General features: G+C 36.6%; 1 protein-coding gene across 9 annotated transcripts in view; it reads left to right on the top strand.

The window, feature by feature from the left end:
* Positions 1-22,343, top strand: part of PER2 (period circadian regulator 2) — a 46,153-nt gene extending 23,810 nt beyond the window's left edge. For 8 of the 9 annotated variants that reach the window (XM_064666589.1, XM_064666590.1, XM_064666586.1 and 5 more), the window contains 17 exons: positions 1,251-1,302; positions 2,628-2,770; positions 2,996-3,074; positions 7,652-7,758; positions 8,385-8,538; positions 8,769-8,877; positions 9,252-9,383; positions 10,506-10,602; positions 11,144-11,300; positions 11,383-11,510; positions 12,687-12,860; positions 13,119-13,379; positions 14,121-14,968; positions 16,322-16,508; positions 17,026-17,218; positions 18,831-18,981; positions 19,880-22,343. In XM_064666589.1, the coding sequence (XP_064522659.1) occupies positions 1,251-1,302; positions 2,628-2,770; positions 2,996-3,074; positions 7,652-7,758; positions 8,385-8,538; positions 8,769-8,877; positions 9,252-9,383; positions 10,506-10,602; positions 11,144-11,300; positions 11,383-11,510; positions 12,687-12,860; positions 13,119-13,379; positions 14,121-14,968; positions 16,322-16,508; positions 17,026-17,218; positions 18,831-18,981; positions 19,880-20,029 (3,122 nt within the window). In that variant the 3' untranslated portion in view covers positions 20,030-22,343. The remainder of the gene's footprint in view (positions 1-1,250; positions 1,303-2,627; positions 2,771-2,995; positions 3,075-7,651; positions 7,759-8,384; positions 8,539-8,768; positions 8,878-9,251; positions 9,384-10,505; positions 10,603-11,143; positions 11,301-11,382; positions 11,511-12,686; positions 12,861-13,118; positions 13,380-14,120; positions 14,969-16,321; positions 16,509-17,025; positions 17,219-18,830; positions 18,982-19,879) is intronic. The other variant, XM_064666591.1, reaches the window with a different exon arrangement.
* Positions 22,344-22,837: the final 494 nt, after the last annotated feature.

Here is a 22,837-nt window from a genome sequence, read left to right on the forward strand (position 1 = left end):
AATTTGAGCTGAACAGTGGGTTTACTTTCCACTTTTACTAGCAATCAAATTATTGTTTTCTTCACACTTTCTCATCTTCAACTGTGAGGGGGGACAATGCTCTGCCTCCTCCTTTTTAAATGGTTGTGATTTGAATACTGGACACCTTGATTACAGTGTAGAAAAAGGTGTTTCAGCTATGATTACTGTGCATTCACCAATTCTCTTCTTTTACCCTTGGAAAAATGATGTTAGGTGAGCTGATGTTGAGATGTCTCAGAGCACATGATATTTGTTTGTGGGAGGATTGTTTTACTAGTGTATCTACAGCTGTTAGTAATTGAGAAATATCTGCCAACTACTTTAACCAAACACTTGAAATTCAGGTCTACTTTAAATATATGGAAGTCCAATCCATTGCATACTAAGTCTGTGAAGTTAAGCCAGGGTGCAGACCATATTTAATCTGAAATAAACGTGTACTAAGTAATGCACACGTGAAGCAGGTCGAAAGGGACCTCGTGAGGTGTCTTGTCCAAATTCTGGCTCAAAAGAGGGTCAGTGGTAAATGCTGACCACGTAGTCCTGATTACAGACACTCAGTTATACAGGTTTTGGGGTTTTGTTTGGTTTGGGTTTTTTTAACCTTTTGTGCAGTTTTATTAAAAAATGCAGTAAGTGGAACTGTGCACACTGTCTCATGTATCAGCTGCCATAGAATATAATATCCAAATGTATTGTGTGCTAGAGGCCTTTGAAATGCCAGAGCTTTCCTTGAGAATCAGTCAGTGGCTACTTTGGAAAAGGAGAGAGATAGGCTTGAAATGTGAAAAGAAGCCTTCATGAAAAAAAGCTTTTCAGAGGGGTGGTAGTAAGTAGATTTGATGATCTAGCTGTCCTAGTGCCTTTCTAAGAAAAAGGTCAGATTTCGGGGTCCCAGATAATCAAACATTTTTGGTCAACACTATAAAGTCCTGTAAAAAAATGATAAGGGTAAGCAGCTCAAACTGGAGAGCTGTTTAGATATGTTTAGGAAAAAGACTTGATAAGCAAGCAGCTGTGATTCACACACCAGCCTCAGAATCTGAGTGGTGGTCAGATTTAGTTGCTTATGAAGTCCATTGTTTGGCAAGTAAATATGGAGACTTCAGGGAACATGAAGTTTTTAAAAAAAATCAACCACAATCACTTAAAGAAAAAATCATGTATTAAATATAATAACCTTGGAGTGTAATTTGTAACTTGTTATGAAATATGTTTAAAATTTCTAGAGTCTTCCACCCAGGACTGCATGGAAGAGAAATCCTTTTTCTGTCGGATCAGGTAAGACGACAGCATCCTAAAGCTTAGTGTTGTACTGTGAAACTGTGCATTACGCATTTGACTTTAGTAAGAAACATACAGTATCCAAATTTCATGCTTTTCCATAATGTGATCATAAAGCAAAGCATCTGCACATCCTCCAGTTGATTAACTCTAGAAGCCACAGAGAAAACTGCAAAGCGATTTCGAGAAGTTGCATCTTGGAAGTTAATTAGTGTGAATATTGACCTTTGGGCCATAAGGGAAGCTGATATAGTATCTCCTCCTGCTATGGAAAGACTTGACTTCATGTTAATAGAACTGTTGTGTCCAGCACCTGCTGCAGAGTTTCTCTCTCTTTCTAGGAAAATAATGTCTCATCTTCAATTTGTCTCAAGTGTCCCCTAGAAAGATACTTGAGGATAACTTGACTTGTCTCTTTTACAGTTACTAGGATGACACGGTTCTTTGGTTCTGCTTTTCTTCCTTCTTTTCCTGTCCCCACTCCTCTTTAGCTCGTTTTATTTAGGAGAAGCTGGCAGCTTATTCCATGTTCTTTCTTCTACAATTTGATTTCTTAATGCTTATTGCCTTTCTGGCACCATTTCCGAAAACAAAAATAGTGGATCCTATTACATAATACTTCTGGAGTAAATAAATACTTATTACTGAGCTATGAGTAAACTTTAAATCAATTAGAGGTAATCCACTGCTCCTGAGTGTGGGATTGGATGGACTGTGGAAGTACTGCTGGTGTTATTGGAGTTTTTTTTGTCCAACTAATACTGGTTTCAAAAGCTTCACTTTTATAAAGCTGTGCTGTTATAAAGTTACCACAGCTGAATTTTTTTCTCCACTGTGTAACTGATTGTTATTTTCATTACTGTGTTTTGCATTCTTGTTAAGTAAACAACAATATTATTGTATTGTCTTCACTCTTTTTAAATTGTAATAAATATTGATTAAAAGATGACCTTTATGTTAACTGAGGAGATATAGTGGTCTTCATAAAAATTAACTAAATTCATCCCTCATCAGGGTATAATGTTACAAATCAAGATTATTGGATCAACAAATAACTTCATTGTACAAGTTGGGTTTTTCTTTTCTACCAAATTTCCATTTAATGCAGTCGTGCATCTTTTTATTTCAGACAGGGGAGAGAACAACATACTCTTTATTTCAATTGGTATGCAAAGGATGCCATTGGAATTAGATTCTCTTCTACCAAAAAAAAAAAAAAGTTAAGATCTTGGGTGCTATTCTGGGAGCTAATATGGATAAATTAAAATTTTATTTAGCATAAGATTAATCTGTTGAAATAATTAACTCTGTTTAATTATTAGTGCGGGGAAGGAGCGTGAAAATGAGATTTGCTATCACCCGTTTCGGATGACTCCTTACCTTATCAAAGTGCAAGATCCAGAAATAGCAGAAGACCAGCTTTGCTGTGTGTTGCTCGCCGAAAAAGTACATTCTGGTTATGAAGGTAATCCTTTGAATGGACAATGACTAGTTTGGTTTCCTAAAAGTAAGAGCTGTTCAAGTTTTATTGCAGTGAAAGATAATTGTTTCTATTCTCTGTCCTTGCTGAGCAGCTGTGAGTTAGCAAGCTACTTCTCTGTGTGCTCTTGCATGGAATATTGGACTTGGAGCTTGAAGTGTTATATGTGCAAAAACACCACTTGTTAATCTGCTTTTATTTTTCTCCCAGCACCCAGAATTCCTCCTGACAAAAGAATTTTTACAACTACGCACACGCCGACCTGTTTGTTCCAGGATGTAGATGAAAGGTAACCTACAAAAAATATTCTTTAATTTACAGATAAGCAAGCTTCCAGTATCTTTACAGGATTTAAGGTGTCTGTATGGGGTTAAAAAGTTACACAGCTGCTGAAGAATGTTTAACCTAAGAAAAGTACATCCCCCTATTTTTACTAATTCATTATCACTGGTATTTAAGTGGAAAATTATTTGCCTGCTAACAAACAACTTGTTCTTCCACTTTCCTTCCTTCTGGGACAAATCTGGACATAAATTCAATGAATGAACCAAATGGTCAGAAAAATTTCCTTTGCTGATAATTATGACCTGCACAAAATTTTATGTGTGGGAGGTTTTTTTTTCAAGTTTGATCTAACTAATGTGCTGCTGTCACTTTCTACTGGCCCAGGTACAACTAGAGGTGTGTTTTTTAAATGAAATATTAGATCTTTATAAAATAAAAGTGTACAAAACTACTCAAATTCTATTGGCTGAAGATTTCACATTGCTTTGACAATCTTGAAAGCTGATTAGAGTAAGTATTTACATTCTAGAGTAGAAACAAATATGTCACCTGTGATCTTAAAGTATATACAGAGACTATGGAACTAAGGTATAAATAAGATTTCATGGAATCACTTAAGTTGGGTAAGTTCATCAAGTCTACCACTAAACCACCGTCCCTAAACACCACATCTGCACATCTTTTAAATACCTCCAGGGATGGTAACTCCACCACTTCACTGGGCAGCCTTGACAACTCTTTCTGTGAAGAAATGTTTCCTAATATCCACTCTAAACCCCTGCTTGTGTAACTTGAGGCTGTATCCCTTTCAAAGGATATCTAAGTGATGGAACCATGAAGTCTATGAAAAGAACAGAAGATACTCCTTTAGAGTTTCTGATTTTTGTGCTATGTGGGACCTTATTTTGATATTTTTTTCTGCTTAGGGAAAACTAAGTTAGCTGTAATAGTAAGATCTGACTTCTGAGATTGTCTCCTTCTCTTGTTTTTAAGCATTCTAAGAATGCCAAAAGTTTCTTTGTAGGTTAAGATGGGGAGGATGTCTTCAGACAGAGTACAAGTAAAATGGACAATTTTGGGTTTCTGTGGTATCTTTTGGTTGGAAATCTTGTTTCTGAAGACATACCATTCTTGGCAAAGTCTTTAAATGCAGCAGAAGAGAGAGAGAGGTACTGGGGGAAAGGAGGTTATTGGGATGTTCGACTAAGCTGGAGTCAAGGTAAAGAAAAGTACTGTTTTACTTTTGAGACAGTTTATCTGTAGAAAGGTCAGGCACATCAGTATTAGTGCAGTGCATGGGGCTTTTATTAAACAAGAATTGCAAAAGGTAGCTATTGGAGTTAGCTACTATAGAAGAAGATAATGGCTAATCAGTGAAGATAAGTTTGGGCTTTCAGATACAGCTGGTTTTGACTAACTTTGCAGACATTGTGGCCAAGTATGAGAGTTCCTGTAGGATAGAAAACAATGGAATGCTGACAAATTTTTTTTTCCATGGTATGATCTATACAGTCTCTCCAAACGGCTTAAGTTGACAAAAGAACTACTTAGTCCACTGTACTTCTGTCCTCTTCATGGATTTTTTTTCTCTCCCTCATTCCCACACAAGCTCCAAGCCAACTGCAACTTTGCAGTGTGGGTTTATATTTCCAGATAGCCTGATGGCACGGTGCAAAGTTTCCCTTCCTCCATGGATCCCCAGCTCATTGATTTCCAGTAGTCACTTAAAAGAAAGCACAAGATAGCTGAATGGAGAACTTGGCTCTTATTCTTGGATTGAGTGGAGCAAGTGCAGTAAATCCCTTCCCTGTGACTACTATGGAAGCTTCTTTCCTTTTAGTCTGGTGTTGCCACTTGCTCTCAAATACCATTATTTAACACTTCCAGTAAAGGTTGATTACATCTTGGTCTGATAGTAGTACTTTACGTCACTTATTTCTGTTCTTCTGATTTGTGTGTTTGATTTTGCTTTTAATTATTTAGCTCCTGAGAGCATTGGCAGCCAGAAAAATGTTTACTGAGATATGCATATGCAGTTGATTAATCTTAAGCTCTCCAGGGTTGAGTATAATACACAAAGCAACAGATTCTTAAGAGAAAGCTGTGTGTAATATTTAAAAATGTGCAACTGAGCACCTGCCGTTGACTTGAATTGTTCATAATATAACACTGAAACTGTTGCCTGACTTGCATAAAATAAAGTTAATTTCTGTAATCAGTACATGTTCATGGATTGGAAAAACGTTTATTTGTCTGAACAAATCAAATCAGATCCCTGCAAGTGGATCTCTGCACAGAACATGTTAAGTAAAATTAATATTTTCCTGAAATTAAATGGATCATTCCTATATATGTCTTTGAAATGTATTTCATACTCGATGTGTATAATGGGTGTAAGGAGTTCTATGTAGTTCACAACAATCTTCCTAAGTTAATTTAATGCAGTTTTGTGTATAGCTTACAATATAAAGAGCCTTCTTATTCATGTTGTTTTGACACTTTAAATGTCATTCTGTAAAACACAAACTAAACTTGCTGCCTCTCCTCATCAGCCATTCTTGTGCTGCACGTACGTTTGCATTCATTAGATGAGTTTATTAACTTAAACCCTGAATGTGTTATTCACTATGAGGAAGCATAATGATGCTAAGACATGATTCTCACATACAGCATTATGTGATCACAGAAAGGCTGGTTGGAAGGGACTGCTGGAGGTCTTCGTTCCTTTTGCTTGAAATGAAACCTTTGCCCCATTCTAGGTTATGTCATCTGTAACCTTGTCTCAGTAATGCCTGAAAACCTTCAGGGGCAAAAATTACACAATCTCTATGGGAAACTGTTCCTGTGTTGCACTGCTCTGTTAAAAAACTTTTCCTGACATCCAGCATAAGCTTTCCAGACTGCAGTCTGGGACCATTGCCCATTTTATTGTCTGGCAACCACCAAGAAAATTTAACTCTGTTTTTGTAACTCCTCTCTCCAGCAGTTGTGGGAAGCTCCTGGATCATCCCTTAGTCTCCTTTTCATCAGAACAAACAAGCCCAGCTCAGTCTCACATTCTAGATCCCTCACTTTTCCAGTGATCTTCATATCAGTATAAAAACACAGAGGGGATTTTCATTTATTTATTTATTTTATTTTTGCATAGAAGTGATTGAATTTGCATCTTCCTTCATAATTTGGTTAATAAGTAACAGTTGGATAAAATCTGATCTCCTTTAGGGTGGGTGTTCTGTCACAGCACAAACAAGCGTAATGTTTGCCAGGTTTCCATAAAGCAGGTGGCAAAGACCAGGAATAGCACCGAACAAAAACTTCTGACTGTTACTTGATGAAGTCATTTGGAGTTGACTGGTATTTTAAAGTCCTCTAGTGGCACAGCTTTTCTCATGTGCTTTGAACTTGGCAGCACTTTTAAATGTCAATGTGTCACAATGATGTGGTTTGGTATGAGTTTGGGGCCAGTTTCAGCTCTGTTGGTTCATCTGCAAGCTTCCAAGACTCGTTATTTAACTAATTGCTTCAATACTAAGGCATTAGTTGCTATCCTCATTTTCCCCTGAGTATCTCAGCCTCTTTACCAGAAGGGTATGTTTGCTGTTTTGGGGAACTGATGTCATTCCAGTGGGGTGCTGGAAGTGCAGTGTTGAAGGCATATGTTGCATAATGCTTTTGAGTTCTTACATGACACAAACCCCTTGTCTGTGGTGCACTGTTGCTGAGTTTTCCATTAAAGCTATTCAGGTCCCTGAGTGTCTTCCTACCCCGGACCTTTGTCAGAGAACAGGGCTGTGGGAGGAAGGTGCACAGTGTGTTGAGTTTACAAGATGACTTGTTAGCATCTGGCATCTTAAACATTACTGAGTAATGTTAACTTAATGCCTTTTTTTTTTTTCCCAAAGCTTATTAACCTTCAGGGTAAGGTGCAAGGTGACATTTTTGAACTTTCACTCTTTCTCCTTAATACAAATGCTTGAAGTGATCAATAAAAATTATTTCATCACATGAATTAGTCATTCACATCACTAGATGTGCTTACTGGTAATGTGCAGGATTTCGTCAACATTGCTTTTAATTCTCTAGTTAATAAGCTTGTTTCCTTGCAGCTCCTTGAGGTTGAACTCTTAACCTGCCTGTGAGAAAGTTGTCTTGAGTCCTGCTCAACTGCCCTGTTGCTAGTTCAGCCCTGGTAATCCTGTGATCCTTAGCCTTGGCTCACAGCTGAGGGATTGGGGTACTATTTACCTTCAGAGAGTTTTACAAGATTAAACTTTATTAATGCTCTTTTAAAATTAGGGTAAGTATTTATCCTCTAAAGTTAGGAAGCAAAGAACACACAGAACTGCTGTAGGAGACTTCTTGACTTGGTCTGACCACCACCCCACAAACAAGCAAAATCCCCCTTGTTGAAAGGATATTATTGTTATTAAGTTGGCACTGCTTTTTCATCGTATTTAAACTTAAAATAACTTGTTCTCTTTGTAGGAAAAACAACAAAGAAAACTTGAAGTATTTTAAAGATGAAATATACCTTTATTCCACTTGATTTTCATTATTTTTTCTCTGTTTTTCTTTCCCCAGAGCAGTACCTCTGCTGGGATACCTACCTCAGGACTTAGTAGGAACACCAGTCTTGGTGCATCTTCACCCAAATGACAGACCCTTAATGCTAGCAATTCACAAAAAAAGTATGTAGTCCCTTACTGTGGCAGAAATATAATTTTTTTCCTAAAAATTAATAAGTATGATGACAAAGACTTTGACAAGTAGGAGGGGAAATTGTGTCTATGATTTTTTTCTGCAAGTAAATCCTGAATCTTTTACTGTACAACTTGATTCTTAATGCAAATTCATGAAAATGAGAAATCACTCAATTTTATGTTCTATATGAACCATATGTATCTACTGTAAACAAGTTGACTGTAAATGAATATTTCATATGTAAAGAAAGTTTTCTTGGGAATGGCATGAAAGAAGTTGTCATACATTAAATGATAATCTTTCTTATTTCATAGAGAAGAGAATAAGAGTCATTCTGGCAATGTTAATTTGTTCAAGTTTGAAATTGTAAAGCTGTTAATTCATCCTCCTTTAGTTTGTTGTATTCTAAAGGTGATTTTCTTGACCATAGTCCAGTAAATTATGAAGGTCTCCTTATTCTGGTAACCCAGCATTTCTGAATGTATTGATGTATCTGGAATTTGTTACTTCAAATAGCATCTTCCTCTTTTGCAGTTCATTGCAAAATCCTGAATCATTAAGTAGAATTGTGAAAATATTAATCTAAAATTTCCTTTTGAATCCTTCATTGCAGTTCTTCAGTATGGAGGACAGCCTTTTGACTATTCACCAATCAGGTTTTGCACTAGAAATGGAGATTATATCACCATGGACACCAGCTGGTCCAGTTTCATCAACCCTTGGAGCAGAAAAGTTTCATTTATTATTGGAAGACACAAAGTTAGGACGTAAGTCAATACACTGTTGAGACTTTTAGATTTTATTTTAATTTTTTTTAATTATTATTTTTATTTTCCCTTCCCTCAGATTTATCTAGTGATCTTTGAGAGAGACATAAGGGAACAGAATGAGTGTTAGATTTTGTTCAGTTTATACAGATGTTAAATTGAAGCTGTGACCTGTCTGTGATTGAAGTACTTGCATTTGTAGTGAGCTGGTGTATGTTTGGTTTACACAGGGGTCCCTTAAATGAAGATGTCTTTGCTGCTCCCAACTATACAGAGGACAGAATCCTTCATCCCAGTGTTCAGGAAATCACTGAGCAAATATATCGGCTATTACTGCAGGTACAGCACGTCTCTTAATTGCTACCCTTTTCATTTCCCACTGAAGGAAGGCTATTTATCTTTGTGTGACCATTTGTTTAGCTGTCTACTACTATATTGGAATTTTTGGCTACAATCCTGGAAACTACTTGCACTCAGGATTACTGGACAAGACTTAACCCACTGGAGCTTTAACATACTTCAGTATCTTAAGGATTTCATGCAGCTATGGAGTCCTCTCAAAAGACAAACCAAGCAACCAAAAAAAATCCAACCCCAAAAAACCCAAACACAAAAAACCCAATTTAAAATAAAGTCTTTTTTTCTCACATAGAATTACTGGTGTGCTGAGATACGTGTGTAGATATAAATGTATATTTTGTTGTCGTTAACAGCCTGTACACAACAGTGGATCCAGTGGCTATGGAAGTCTAGGTAGCAATGGTTCACATGAGCACTTAATGAGTGTGGCATCCTCCAGTGACAGCACAGGAAATAATAATGAAGACACTCATAAGGAGAAGCCAGTAGGTTTAAGTTTTTCTTTTCAAGTATGTGGCACAAAACAAACTAGTCAAAGTGGGCATTTTTACCTTTTAGATTAACAGTTGCAAATTAAGGATGGAAGAAAGCATAAAGAGTCATCTTTTTTGACATAGGAAAAACCTTTCTGTCTAAAGGAATAAACATTCCTGGTATAAATGAAGTCTCAGGATACTGAACACAGTTATAGGCATGAAAGTCAAGGTTTATAAAGAATTTAAACCTGTATAATGTGTTTACTTAATCTAATGTCTGTTATATGTTATATGCTGTGTTTCTGGGAAAACCAGCTGGATATTTGAAAGCAGTTTCTTTTTGGAGGGGAAAGTCTGTAATTACTCTTTTCCCAAATGAAACTAAGAAGATTAAATGCAGTAATACCTGCATAATCAAGTGATAGCTTGACTCTGATAGCTTTTAATGTTGCAAAAATACATCTTATAATACAGAATGAAATAAATGGAATATAATAATCTTTTAGTTTGTGCTTAAAACTTTACATTCAGTTCTGAAAGCCAAAATTTTTATTTACTGAGCTATACTGCTTATAGGCAAATTCTTCCAAATCTGATTTGCATTTCTGTGATCAGACTTTGCAGATTCCTGCTCTTGCCAAAGTGATCACTTCCTTGGCTTTCAGTTCTTAAACACTGGTGGCATAAGCAGATGAAGTCTTTGGATTTTTTATGTAACAGATAAATTTATTACTTTTTGAAGCTGTGCAGAAAAGTAATGTTCCAAGAGATCTTGGTTTTGAGGGAAGTAGATATCTGGCATTCCTTACTTCTTTAGTAAGTGATAGTTTTTTTTCTGAAGTCATCTTTGTAATGTATCCTTATGTTTTCTGATCCAAAACATTCAACCATATTAAACAAAATACAGAGTAATTGTGTACAGAAACCGTACTTTAAGTTTCTTCTTCCCAGTTCCCAAATTTCTCCTGCTGCACAATAAGATTGTATGCAATGCATGCAGATTTCTCCTGTGATCAAACTAATTGCAAGACTGAGATTAACTGAGGTTAGATGTGGTCTACTGAGGAACTTCTGTGCATGATGTTTTAAGTCAAAATTTTGTAATAACTGTTTTTAATTAACTGCTTTCAGCAGGTTTGTCAATATGCCCGTAAGGTCAAGAATAAAGGACAGCATATTTTCACTGACAATAAAGCAAAACCGGACCATAAGAAAGAGTCTTTTGCAGGTAAGACATTAGAAAGTTAATTATAGTCTCTTGTGTTGGTGCCTTGTATAATATGACAGTAGGATTTTTTTCTAGTTTAGTTCTAATCAAAAGACAGCATTTTTATCCAATAAAATTATATTGCTCTGTGTCTCTACTGTGTTCAGGAAAATTTTAGGCTTGGCTATATCTGAACTGATAGTGGTATAACACACAGTTAAGGCATGTCTTAAAGCTGGTGGTTTGGATTCCTTAAATGGGCACTGGAGTTGTCCTCATACTGAGTGTGTTTCAGCTGTAATGATATCTATTCTCCACAGTATCTGTTCACTTTGGATCCATAAGTTGGACCTAACTGAACTTTACATCTCCAAGAATCCATAAGGACAGGAAAATATTTCACACAGTGTTTATCCATTAGTGCACAAAGCTCTCGCTTTACAGTGGTTAATTTGTGACCTGGTCAGAAATATGCAGAAATGAAAATTTTTACTGTTACTTTTATGAGAATTTGCAGGGATTTAATGCCATAGTTGCATAATAGCTCTATCTGTTTTCACAGAAAAACAAAATACCCCTGGTGGTCAGGTAAAAGATGTAGGGGGAAAGGATACTGCAGTAACAGCTGCTCCTAAGAATGTGACTACTGAAGAGTTGGCTTGGAAAGAACAACCTGTATATTCATATCAACAGATCAGCTGTTTGGACAGTGTCATCAGGTAAGCAACTAGTGTGTAGATTACTCTTAACCTCTGGACTTAAGATTTGTATATCTAATATTGTTAAATCATTGTATTTTAGGTACTTGGAGAGTTGTAATGTGCCTGGTACAGCAAAAAGAAAATGTGAACCTTCAACAAGTGTTGCATCACTGAGTTCTGGAGTTCATGAACAAAAAGCAGCTGAGAATGCTATACAGCCCTTGGGAGGTATCTCTACATCACAGCTTTTTCTTGATTGGCTATCAGTCAGTTGGGTGTTACTCTTTGCAGAATAATGAGTGTAGTTTAGGCATGACCTCATAGTTGTTTTCTCAGTGTTTGATGCTGGTGATCTTTTCTCATTAAAATCTTCCCTACAATAGGAATACCGAGGAATTGATGGAATATCTGGATTGTAGATGCAATGAACTTATTTGTACTCTACAAAATGCAGTAGGATTTGACATGGTCCCTTGTCTGAATAGGGAGCTAAAATAAAGAATGTAACTGGTTAGTACAAGAATTGTAAGATTAATAAAGAACTAAAGGCAAATGAGAGATTTGTTCATTCAGCCATGTCATTATATGAGGCTGAAGGGAAAGTGTCTATGGAGTGTCTCAAAAATTGGTCTTGGGAATGATCTTGTCTATATTTACTTTTGATCAGCTTCAAAAAGAAGTTCGAATGCAGCTTTTAGAATGAAATTAGAAGCTATCAGTATACATAGGAACAAAGTGTCCTGTAGAAGGAATTGAAATGATGTAATTTGGAGTCTCTGCAGTTCTAGTAGGCAGGATATGATGTGGGTCATGAGTTTTTTGTTGCAGTGATGTCTGAGAATGATGAAGTCACCAGCGTAATCTAATCAGGAAAAAGGCAAATTTTAGTTGTGAAATGTGTTATGGAAGTATTTCTCTGAAAGGGAGAGTGTTTAATACTGTTTTATGAGGCACTGGTATGACCTCTGCTGGATTACTGTGTGTAGCTTTCAGGGGAGAGAATTTTAACTAGGTGGGTGCTTAGAGCAAAACTATCAGGGCAACCAACTATGACAGAGATTAGTGTACAACACTATGGGTGCTGCGTGGAATTTATTCTTAGGCTGGAAGAGGCTAAAAAGTGCCTTCCAAAATTGTGCCATGAAAGAACAATTAAGACCAAGAAAGAGCAAAATGTCCTTCATTGAAAAGGTTTGGTTTGGCTGTATGTGAGGATAGAGGATTGGATTTGGTGGCTCAGTAGTTGTTCTATTCCTACAATATTCTTGGTGGAGTGTAGAAAGTAAAATGCTCATTTTCTGTCTTGTCAAGCACAGTTTGGCCTTTACTGTTTTGCAACCCTAGCAGCAGGTAACTGGAATTTTCTCTGATGTTCAGTAAACTGCAACTTTATTTCTTTAATAGATCCTGCTGTGTTGAAGGCACCTGGTAAATCAAGTGGTCCCCCAGTGGTTGGTGCTCACTTAACATCCTTGGCTTTACCTGGCAAGCCTGAAAGTGTTGTGTCTCTCACAAGTCAGTGCAGCTACAGTAGTACCATCGTTCATGTTGGAGACAAGAAAACACAACCTGAACTGGGTATGATTTTTGCTATAATTTCTCTCCAAAATGGCAATTGCTGGCAAGGTTAAACTTCAGATGTGAACAGCTAATATCTGCTTGTGACTTACATTTTCTTACAGCTGAAATGTTATTAGGGAAGTGGAATAAGTAGGGATGTAATTTGTATCTTTAACTTGCAGTGAAATTATTACAGAATTGTAATAGCTTAAAAATTCATATCCAGAGCTTTTTTTTTTACTTTGTCTCGATGTATTTTTCCTTCTATTTCTGTAGAAATGATAGAAGATGGTCCGAGTGGAGCAGAAATCTTAGATGGCCAACCTCTTGCCCCTCCATCGAGCTCTGCACATATAAATCAAGAAAAGGAGCCTTTTAAAAAACTGGGGCTGACAAAGGAAGTCCTTGCAGTGCATACACAAAAAGAGGAGCAGAGCTTCTTGAATAAGTTTAAAGAAATCAAGAGATTTAATATTTTTCAGTCGCACTGCAATTACTACTTACAAGATAAACCAAAAGGACGGCCTGGTGAACGTGGTATGGCAATAGTTTTTGCTATAAGGCTTGCATTTATGTAGGAAGTGAATCCTGTTGGGAGGGCATTTCCATTTTTAGTTGTACTATGGGGCCACTGTGAACAGTAACAGCTGCATGATATTTTCAAAGTCCACAGAAAAATTCTTGCTAGAAGATGGAGAGTGGAATATAATTTTTAATGTAATAGTAGCTGATGTTTTGATTTTTATCTGTTCTCTGTACTATTACTGTCATGCATTTACTTTCAAGGGACAAAAAACATGCTTTAGCATGTTTGCTTTACTGTATCTATGCTTGTAATCCCTTGCTTTTCTTTTCCTTCTGTCTTTCCATCTGTCTTTTTTTCAGGTTTGTGGTTTAGTTTTGTTTTCAACTCCTTTGTTTTCCTGTTTTTCCCTGTTCCACTGTGGTGAAACAATCTGGTAATTGGTTGCCTTTAAGTTATTAATGCAATCTGTGGGATGGAAATGGCAGAGAAAAGCAGTAGTAGTGAGACTTTTTTGTTTATTAGGCCTAGGAACTCTGGATGGCATTTCAAGCATTGATCAGGCATTTCAAAAATGCTTGATGCTGATCTGATTTTGTTCCCATTTCAGTCTTGATGTGTCTTGGAACAGAAGTCAGACACTGCTAAGGAATTTTTTCAGATTTTTACCTTTAATTTTTTATTTAAGTAGTTATACAGGTCTTGGATAACTATTTTTTTTATAACCTTTATTATAACTTCTTTGTTTTTTGCAGGTGGCCGTGGACAAAGAAATGCCACTTCTGGAGTGGATCAGCCTTGGAAGAAGAGCGGAAAGAACAGGAAATCAAAGCGCATTAAGCCACAGGAGTCTTCAGACAGTACAACTTCTGGAGCTAAATTCCCCCATCGATTCCATCTCCAGGGTTTAAATACCACTGCTTGGTCACCATCAGAGACTTCACAAGCGAGCTACTCGGCAATGTCTTTTCCCACTGTTATGCCTGCATATTCACTTCCTGTTTTTCCAGCAGCGGGGACTGTGCCACCAGCTCCTGAAACTTCACTCTCTGGTTTTAATCAGTTGCCAGACTCTGGAAATACTTGCCCTATGCAACCCTCCCAGTTCTCTGCACCCTTCATGACCCCTGTCGTAGCTCTTGTGCTCCCCAACTATGTCTACCCCGAGATGAACAACAGTTTACCTCAAACACTTTACCACAGTCAGCCCAACTTCCCTGCCCATTCCGCTTTCTCCTCACATACAGTATTTCCAGCACAGCCACCGTTTGCCACCCCCAGCCCTTTCCCACAGCAGGCATTTTTTCCAACACAGCCATTCCATTACAATCCACCAGCAGAGCCGGAAAAGGCTCCTGTCGCAGAGACACGAAACGAGCCGTCCCGCTCCTGCACTCCACAGTCAGTGGGTCCTCATGACCACGCTTCACCACCTCTGTTCCAGTCAAGGTGCAGTTCTCCTCTGAACCTTCTACAGTTGGAAGAAACCACAAAAACTGCTGACAGTGGAGCTCCTGCGGGTTTACATGGAGCTTTAAGTGAGGAAGGAGCCATAGGCAAAATTATGACAACTGATAACTGTAGTGGAAAGGAATCCTTACCAGTAAGTATACTGAGGGATACCCATTTTCCTGTCTCTGATATATCATTTTGAGTCCTTTCACTCACAGGACCTATTTTTTTGATGACAGACAGAAGTCAGTCACTACAATGCCAGGAGCTGGACTCACAATTGTAGTTAGTAAATTCAAACTTCAGCAGAATAAAACATGAAACCCACTCATTAGAATAGTCTTAACCTTTAAAAATTAAATCCACCTTGTTCTTCTTCCAAAGTTGCACTAGGAAGCTTGGAAATACATTTTTGAAACAGTTTTGTTCCACTTTTTTGAAAAAAAAAATTAAGAATATGGATAACCCCATTGAAAACCACTGAAATAGATTTTAAAATAATATGGGCACTTTATTTTTAGCAAAAAATTTTGGGCTAGGGAATTTGTTTAGAGGGGGAAAACAATCTACAAATGGTCTGAAAGAAGCTGATTTAAAATAAAATCACATATTTGTTTACAAACAAGCAACCAAAGTGATGAAGAAGGGATCGTTATTTGCAGATCATTATTTTTGTTTTATTTGGTGCACTAAAAGTAAGCTGAATTATTTGGTAACCTCTATTTCCTGGCTCCTTCAAATTTGACAAATAAATTTAACAAATAACTTCAGATGTAGTAATATGTCTGTAAAGGTTTCTGTGGAGGAAATACGTAGACTAATACTTGTGCTTTCTAAAGGCACCATAGAGTATCTTTGTAAATACTGAGTCACTGATGGGATGGAGCTGCAACTTGCATCTTTTCAACTGCCTCCTCCCTTTGTTCAGGAATGTATTAAGGATAAAGCTGGTTCTTTCCATTATTACGTTTTGCTAAGTTCAGTCAGCCTTAATTTATAATATTTAATCTTCAAACTGACTTGCGGGGAAGTTTTGCTTGCATTAAAATTCAGCATAGTTAAAGCTTAAAAATATACAAATAGATTTTTCTGACCTAGGAAGCTTCCACCTGGGAATGTTTTCTTACTGCTCTCAGTGCATGGTGAGATGGAACAGTGATGGACTGTTGATGCAAATCTCTTTGAGGCAGATTATAGTAGGAGCACCTGCTAGTGTATGTATTAGGTGGCTTGGATAAAGTCTGATTTGTCCCGAGAGAACTTGGATTGGTCTTACTGAAAGAACCCTTGTCTGCCTATCAGGCCACTTTATTTTTCCTCAGTTGGTCTTGGCAAATGTCTGTCTTGGTCATTGTCTATCTTTGAATCATTATGTAAGCATATTAGAATATGAAGTTAAATTGATTTATTACAAATCAATTACATTTCGTAATAAATAGCTGTTATTTTTGGGTTTGTGTTTGGAGGGTTTTTAATTTTATTTTTTTCTCCTTCTTATCACTAGGCTGAATCTCCAATGGATGCTCAAAACAGTGATGAACTCTCCATGTCCAGTGTCTTGCTTGACATTTTACTTCAAGAAGATGCATGTTCAGGCACTGGTTCAGCCTCTTCAGGGAGTGGTGTATCTGCAGCTGCCGAGTCTCTGGGCTCTGGATCCAATGGCTGTGACATGTCAGGGAGCAGAACAGGTAACACTGGCAGCCAGAACTCTCTTAGCATTCCAGCAGAATTGGAGCATGAGGTGTCACAAACACCAAGGACATCAAGTGAAAATCTTTATCCTTACTCCATGTTGCATGGTTTATTCTTGATTTCTTTCTTATTCCAGTAAACAAATATTTTGCTGTTGATTTACAGGATGGAACCTTTTTTTAAGCATGTGTAAAATAGCTATTAAGATATTGTGCAGGTATGAAGGAGTAATGAAGAGAAAAGACCATACTCCTTCATGTTTCCTTTCAGAGTTTTAAATTAAAGTTAGCTAATTATTCTGCTGAAATTTAGTGGAGACTGAACTTGAGAATTTGAGTTTTAAAAATATTAATGCAGTTACTCAGGGGTGGAAGTTCCCTCTGTTTAAAAAAGGAAATAGGAGAGTGGTTGTATTTTACTTTCAGTTCTCTTTAATCCTCTCTATTTTCAGAAGCATTTGAATAACCTGTGTATTAGACAATTTATAGTAAAATTTTAAATCTCTGTTTACAGGTAGTAGTGAAACCAGTCATACCAGCAAATACTTTGGGAGCATTGATTCCTCAGAAAATCATCATAAAACCAAAATGAAGACAGAAATGGAAGAAAGTGAGCACTTCATTAAATATGTCCTTCAGGATCCTATATGGCTCTTGATGGCAAACACAGATGACACAGTTATGATGACTTACCAGATTCCTTCACGGTAATTCCAGTGTCATAGTCCTTCATAAATTCTATATATGCTGGGGGGAGCAGAAGGGAAGTTGAGCATGAATCTCTGTCTCAATAGAAGTAAATTGGTTTTAATGTTGAGCTCAGTGTCAAGAAAAATTCTCTCTTCCTTCATATCTTTTGCATACTACACAAGAAGCTCTTGAGAAGTCAAAATTGTTTGATTAGGCTTACCTGTATTTTTAGATCAATTTCCTGAGTTCGAATTAACTGTATATATTTTTGAAGGTATTTTATACTTAGTGTAACTATTTCCCTAGAAATCCCTGAAGTCTAATTAACAGATCCTGGAGAATATGCTTAGATCTAGGGATGGTCTAGCATGGAAAATCTGCACTCCCTGGCTGTTGTCCCTGAGATGCCACATTCAGTGACATGCTACTCTTGGACTTGTGGATTTTTTTCTGGGTTGTTAACTTCCATACGTTCATTCTTCTTCATAAATTCCCATTCAAACAGGACAGGGAAGTAGAAAGTAAAAATCATAAGGCTTCTAATAGAAAAAACTTTATTAAAAAATAAAAGATTCCTGCTTCAATAGCAAAGAGCAGATATAGGGGGAGAAGGGGTGTCAAGTCTTCAGATTTATTCTTTTTTATTTATTTTGTGGGAGCAGCAAATGGTATTTTGAAAGGAATAGAATGTTTCAGTAAAGACAGGCCTTTGAAAAAGAAGGAAAACAAGCTTTCAAAATGCAGAAACACAGGCATGATGGGGAAAGGAGTAGATAATACATTGCAAGAACTTTAGCATTTTTCCCTAGATTTAAAAATACTTTGACATTTCCCAGTTTTTGTAGCCTGAAGTGTTGACAACTACAGGTAGGAATTCCAGTAAACCATAAGAATAGCAAAGCCTGCCAAAGTATGACAGTATGAAACAGGATGTTGTGATAACAAGAGTTAAGCTCATTGTCAGAGCATGATGCCCCAAAAGTGAAGTGTAAAGCCAACCTGTTCTTGAGTATCCTGTAAGGAACAGAAATTGTACTGGGTATCTTGGAACTTGGTTTCCCCTGTCATCTTTTATAGAGGAATACAGCTTGTAAGTATTGGTATGGTGCATGTTTTTTTAAGTTTCTGAATGAAGGTAGGACATTTGGGGGGAGAGAGAACTTTGTCTGCTGAAACAGAACAGTGTTTTCTAAAGATTAGTTCATTCTTGATGACTTTCTTAAACGTATCTTACTACATCTGCTTTAATACCTCATGTGCATCTGGTGTCTGTTTTGGGTTGTCCTCCCACTGAAGGGGAACTTGGAACTCCTGCAGGAGCAGCAGAGGGAAGCTGGAGTTCTTGGTAGTTTCACTGATGGTGCTGCTTTAGTAGCTCTGAGAAAACTGTTCTCACTGATGGGATTTGAAAAGACAGTGAGCCAACAGAGATGTGTTAAAGTTGTCTGCAAATGTAGAGAGCTGCTGAAATAACCACACTTAATTTTCTTCCAGCATAAGATTTGTAAGCGTGATGTTTTAGAACAAAAACAGTCATTAAAAAGATGTTAGTATTTGACTGTATAACTTTATATAGACATGAAGCCCAGAAACTGCTGAAGCTCAATTTCTAAATCCCTTTTATTTTAGAGATTTGGAAACAGTTTTAAAAGAAGATAAACAGAAATTAAAACAAATGCAGAAACTACAGCCAAAATTTACAGAAGACCAAAAAAGAGAGCTTATTGAAGTTCATCCATGGATCCAGCAGGGTGGGCTGCCAAAAACCGTTGCTAATTCCGTAAGTTTAATGAGTTTGTTACTGTTGCATGTATAATAGTGTTTAAATTATTAGCTGCCTATGTTAGTCTTCCTTTCCCAGTGAAAGCTTGAAATGAAAAAGTTTTCTGTTTAAAGCTTGAAATGAAAAAGCTTGCTGGGAAAGCTTGGTCAGTTAATGCAGAGAAAAGAAAATTCAGACTTCCATGCAGTGGTTTTTAGCTTGATTTAATTTACCACAAGTCTTCTTTCCAATAAGGGAAATTGAAGGAGTGGTAAATACAGTACAAGAAATTTCCTTCCTCTTTCTCAATTTCTGTGTATCTGTTTGAAATCCTTTAGCAACACAGCCAGAAACTTCACTACATAAAAATCTCTATTTTGTGTGCAGAAATTTATGCTCATTGTTTTCTAGAAAGTACGAAATGAATGGCAATATACTGTTCCTTTTTCCTATCAGACTTCTCACTCAGGATCATCTCTTGCCTTGATTCCTCTAAGTAGATTAATGGCTTGAAAGGCAAAAAAAAAAGGAAAAACAACAAAATAAAACAGGTTTATTTGTTGTAACTGTACACTTGCTTTAGTCTCTTTAGCCCTGCAACTAAACATGAATGTGTTCCTGCAGTGTTAGCAGTCAAATGGAGGAAAAGTTGCTTGGAAGGTGTCAGCATTATAAATGATCCATGACATAACTGCTTCCAGTCGAGTTCTCAAGTACTTTTATTGATTTACTGCACAGTATAAAATCATAGTGTGTGGAAAAGTTGTGGAGTAGAATATATCTGGTAGTTGCAGCACAGATGGAAAGGTTCTCTTGGAATCCAGGATTGCATGCAAGAGGACTGTTGTTTGGAAAAGCTTTTTTTTTTTTTTTTTTTACTTATGAGTGCATCTGTGTTTTTTTTTTTTCTTTTTAGGAATGTATTTTTTGTGAGGACAATGTACAGAGCAATTTTTATACATCATATGATGAAGAAATCCATGAAATGGACCTTAATGAAATGATTGAAGACAGTGGAGAAAACAACTTGGTTTCCCTGAGTCAAGTCAGTGAAGAACAAACATAGCATTTGAGCCTGTTGTTTTGAAAACTGCTTCAAAACGACAGTGAAGGATCCATCAAGTTTTAATCTTGTATCCAGCAAGATGAATCCAGTTCATAAAAGCAAATGTTTTTTTCTTGCTCTAGAAGAGTCATTTGTGAATGAATCTCTTTTTAAATGGTGGCAATCTCTTCCCAGTAAGGACATTGTTGAAGATGGTATAGCTTTTCTTTAAAAGACTCATATTTTGCACTTATATGCCTCAAGTATTTCTTTATAAACTGTAGAAACTTTCATTGATGCCTACTGTTTTTTGTAGAGTGGGTTAATAAGTGCTGAAAATCTCCTTACGTACATACGGTTCTTCAAATCCCCTTTTGGTAATGATTCAGCATTAGAAATTGTTGAAGCAATTTTGCTTAGTGGCTCTTTAGCATTGTTCTTAATATTTGAAGTGGTCCAGCATCGTAGAAGAAATAACCTTCAAGGAAATCAATTCACACTTGCCCTTCTCATACCAGTTGATCCCATCCTCTTTGTTTGTCTCCTATAGTTTTGAATGTAGGAACTTTTTTTGTCTAAGAGAAATGTTGAGCTAATTTTGTAAGATGGTCTTGGGTTAAAATACATGTTGTTGTGTAAGTATAGAGGAGCATTGACAACTTTGTAGCCTTCTGTTTGAATGGACACTGCAATACTATGAACTGTTTATTACCTTGAAGCATAACTTCTGAGAATTTATACTCAAGGAATCTTTATGCTTAAAGATTTTTAAAAACTAAGACCACAGAGAATGACTGTGTGTGCTCCAGAGGCTGTTAAAGCTTGGGATAACATAAACCTTTATTTCTGACCTGTTCTGTCAGGAGGTTGGCCATCAGTTGTTGTGATGTGGCGGAACAAACATCCAGTTTGTACATGGCAAGGGAGGATTAGACTCATCTTGTCATTTGAAGGTGGTTCTTAAAAAAAGAAAGTGATTTTGAGAATAGTGTTGACTCACTCTATTTGAATTGCATAATCTCAAACTTAGCATGGCTGGAATCCTTTGCTGTTGAAGATTTAATTTTAATGCCTCTGAGATTGTATTGACTTGAATATTTGTACTTTATGTTCTTGTGCTGTTTATATGTGTTGGATGTGGGAAGAGAACATGAAAGAACAACTTTAATATGTTGGTTAGTTAAAGGACATACAGCTGCAGTATTGCTGGATGTCAGCTTTAAGTCTTGGGGTGAAAAATGGAGAAATTCAATTGACTTTGACATGTTTGTCTTAAAATATTTTTCATGGGAAGCATTTCCTTTTTTATTAGGCTAACGTTTCTATTCACTGAAATTTAAGGTTATTTTTATTCTCTAAGAATGTTTCTCTTTGCATACAAAGAAGATGTAAAGTTAGATCTGACACCACCAAAACTATCGAGAAGTGACTGGTATTTGCTTAGTGGAAGAAAGAATTTGTGTCAAATAATTAGTTAGTTATAAATTGGACAGTGTCATGAGGAAATTTGCACTGGAGACAGGTTCTGCAAATAGTGAAATGTGTGAACTTGTGAAACAAGTAGAATCACAATTTTAAAAAAGATAAGTATCTTAAATGTAGTGTGAAGCACTACCCAGCAAGATCTGAAGCCTGTCTTTAACAGTTTAGCAAGGTCAAACGTAAATATATGTAAATATAAACTGAATGAGAAATGTTCAAGTGTTGGTGTTCACGTCCGATGTATTAAATGTTTTAATCATAAACGGAACAGTGCAGCTATACCAACATACTGAATAGATTTCATTTTTACGTGGAAACATGAACAGTTTTAATTGGACCAGGGTTTGGGAAAAATAAAAGCTTTATATAAAAGGAGTGCATCATAATTATACAAATATTTTTCACAGTTTTCAACCACTTTTGAACTTCCTTGCTTTAGCATGCTTTTCTTTTTTCATGTCTTTTTTTATTTGTTCTCAGTTCTTTTATTATTTTTTCGATGACCATCTTGTAACTGTAACTTAGTGAAAGGAAGAGAAAAGTATATTTAGAGCATTTTGTGGATGTGCTTAATTATGAACTTAATCTTGCATCCTTAAAGTGTTTGCATTTACAGGGTGGTATTAAAATATTTTCCTGTAACTTTAAATCTACATGCCTCCATTTATAGATAAGATTCTGAAGCTGTAATTTTTCCAAATTGTTGTAAGATGATTTATTTGTGATGACACTTTGTCAACATGTCAACAATGTTTTCTGTACACTGTGCAATATATTTTGGTTTTGCCACTTGTGACTAATTTTTATGACTTTGCTTTTTAGAAAACTGGTAAATAAAACAGATATATTTTTAGTTGGTTTTTTTGTTCCTTGAGGCTTCTACTCCATGTAAGAAGAAAAAAATATTTTTATTTTCCTGGTAGTATGTAAATTGGTATTTCAAACTGCAGAACTTGCAAGTTATGATGTCAGCTGTGGCTTACTGTCCTGAAGTGAAATTGTTGCCAGCTTGTCTGACCGGTAAGTTTAGTGGTCAAATGGAAGATTGAATCCTTATATTGACTAGTTGTTCTGAAAACATGTGCAAATGTACTGCCTGGAAGAGCATATGCAGGTGGGTTCTCTTTTTGTTCAAAACTGCCAGAAGACACGTTATCCTTTCTGCACTGTTTAAAGCTGCAGCCCCCTGTGCTTTTACATGGGTAGCTTAGGGACAGAGAATTCCACTTGTGCCCCTTGACTTTGCATAGCCTTCTGCTGAGGTGTGTTGTGTCTTCTGATGATTGCTGCAGCTTTTCATGCTACTGTGCTTCCCTGTTCATGTTTTGTTTTCTGATGAGTAGAGAA

Source organism: Pseudopipra pipra, chromosome 10 (genome assembly GCF_036250125.1).
Source record: "Pseudopipra pipra isolate bDixPip1 chromosome 10, bDixPip1.hap1, whole genome shotgun sequence".
Taxonomy (NCBI): domain Eukaryota; kingdom Metazoa; phylum Chordata; class Aves; order Passeriformes; family Pipridae; genus Pseudopipra; species Pseudopipra pipra.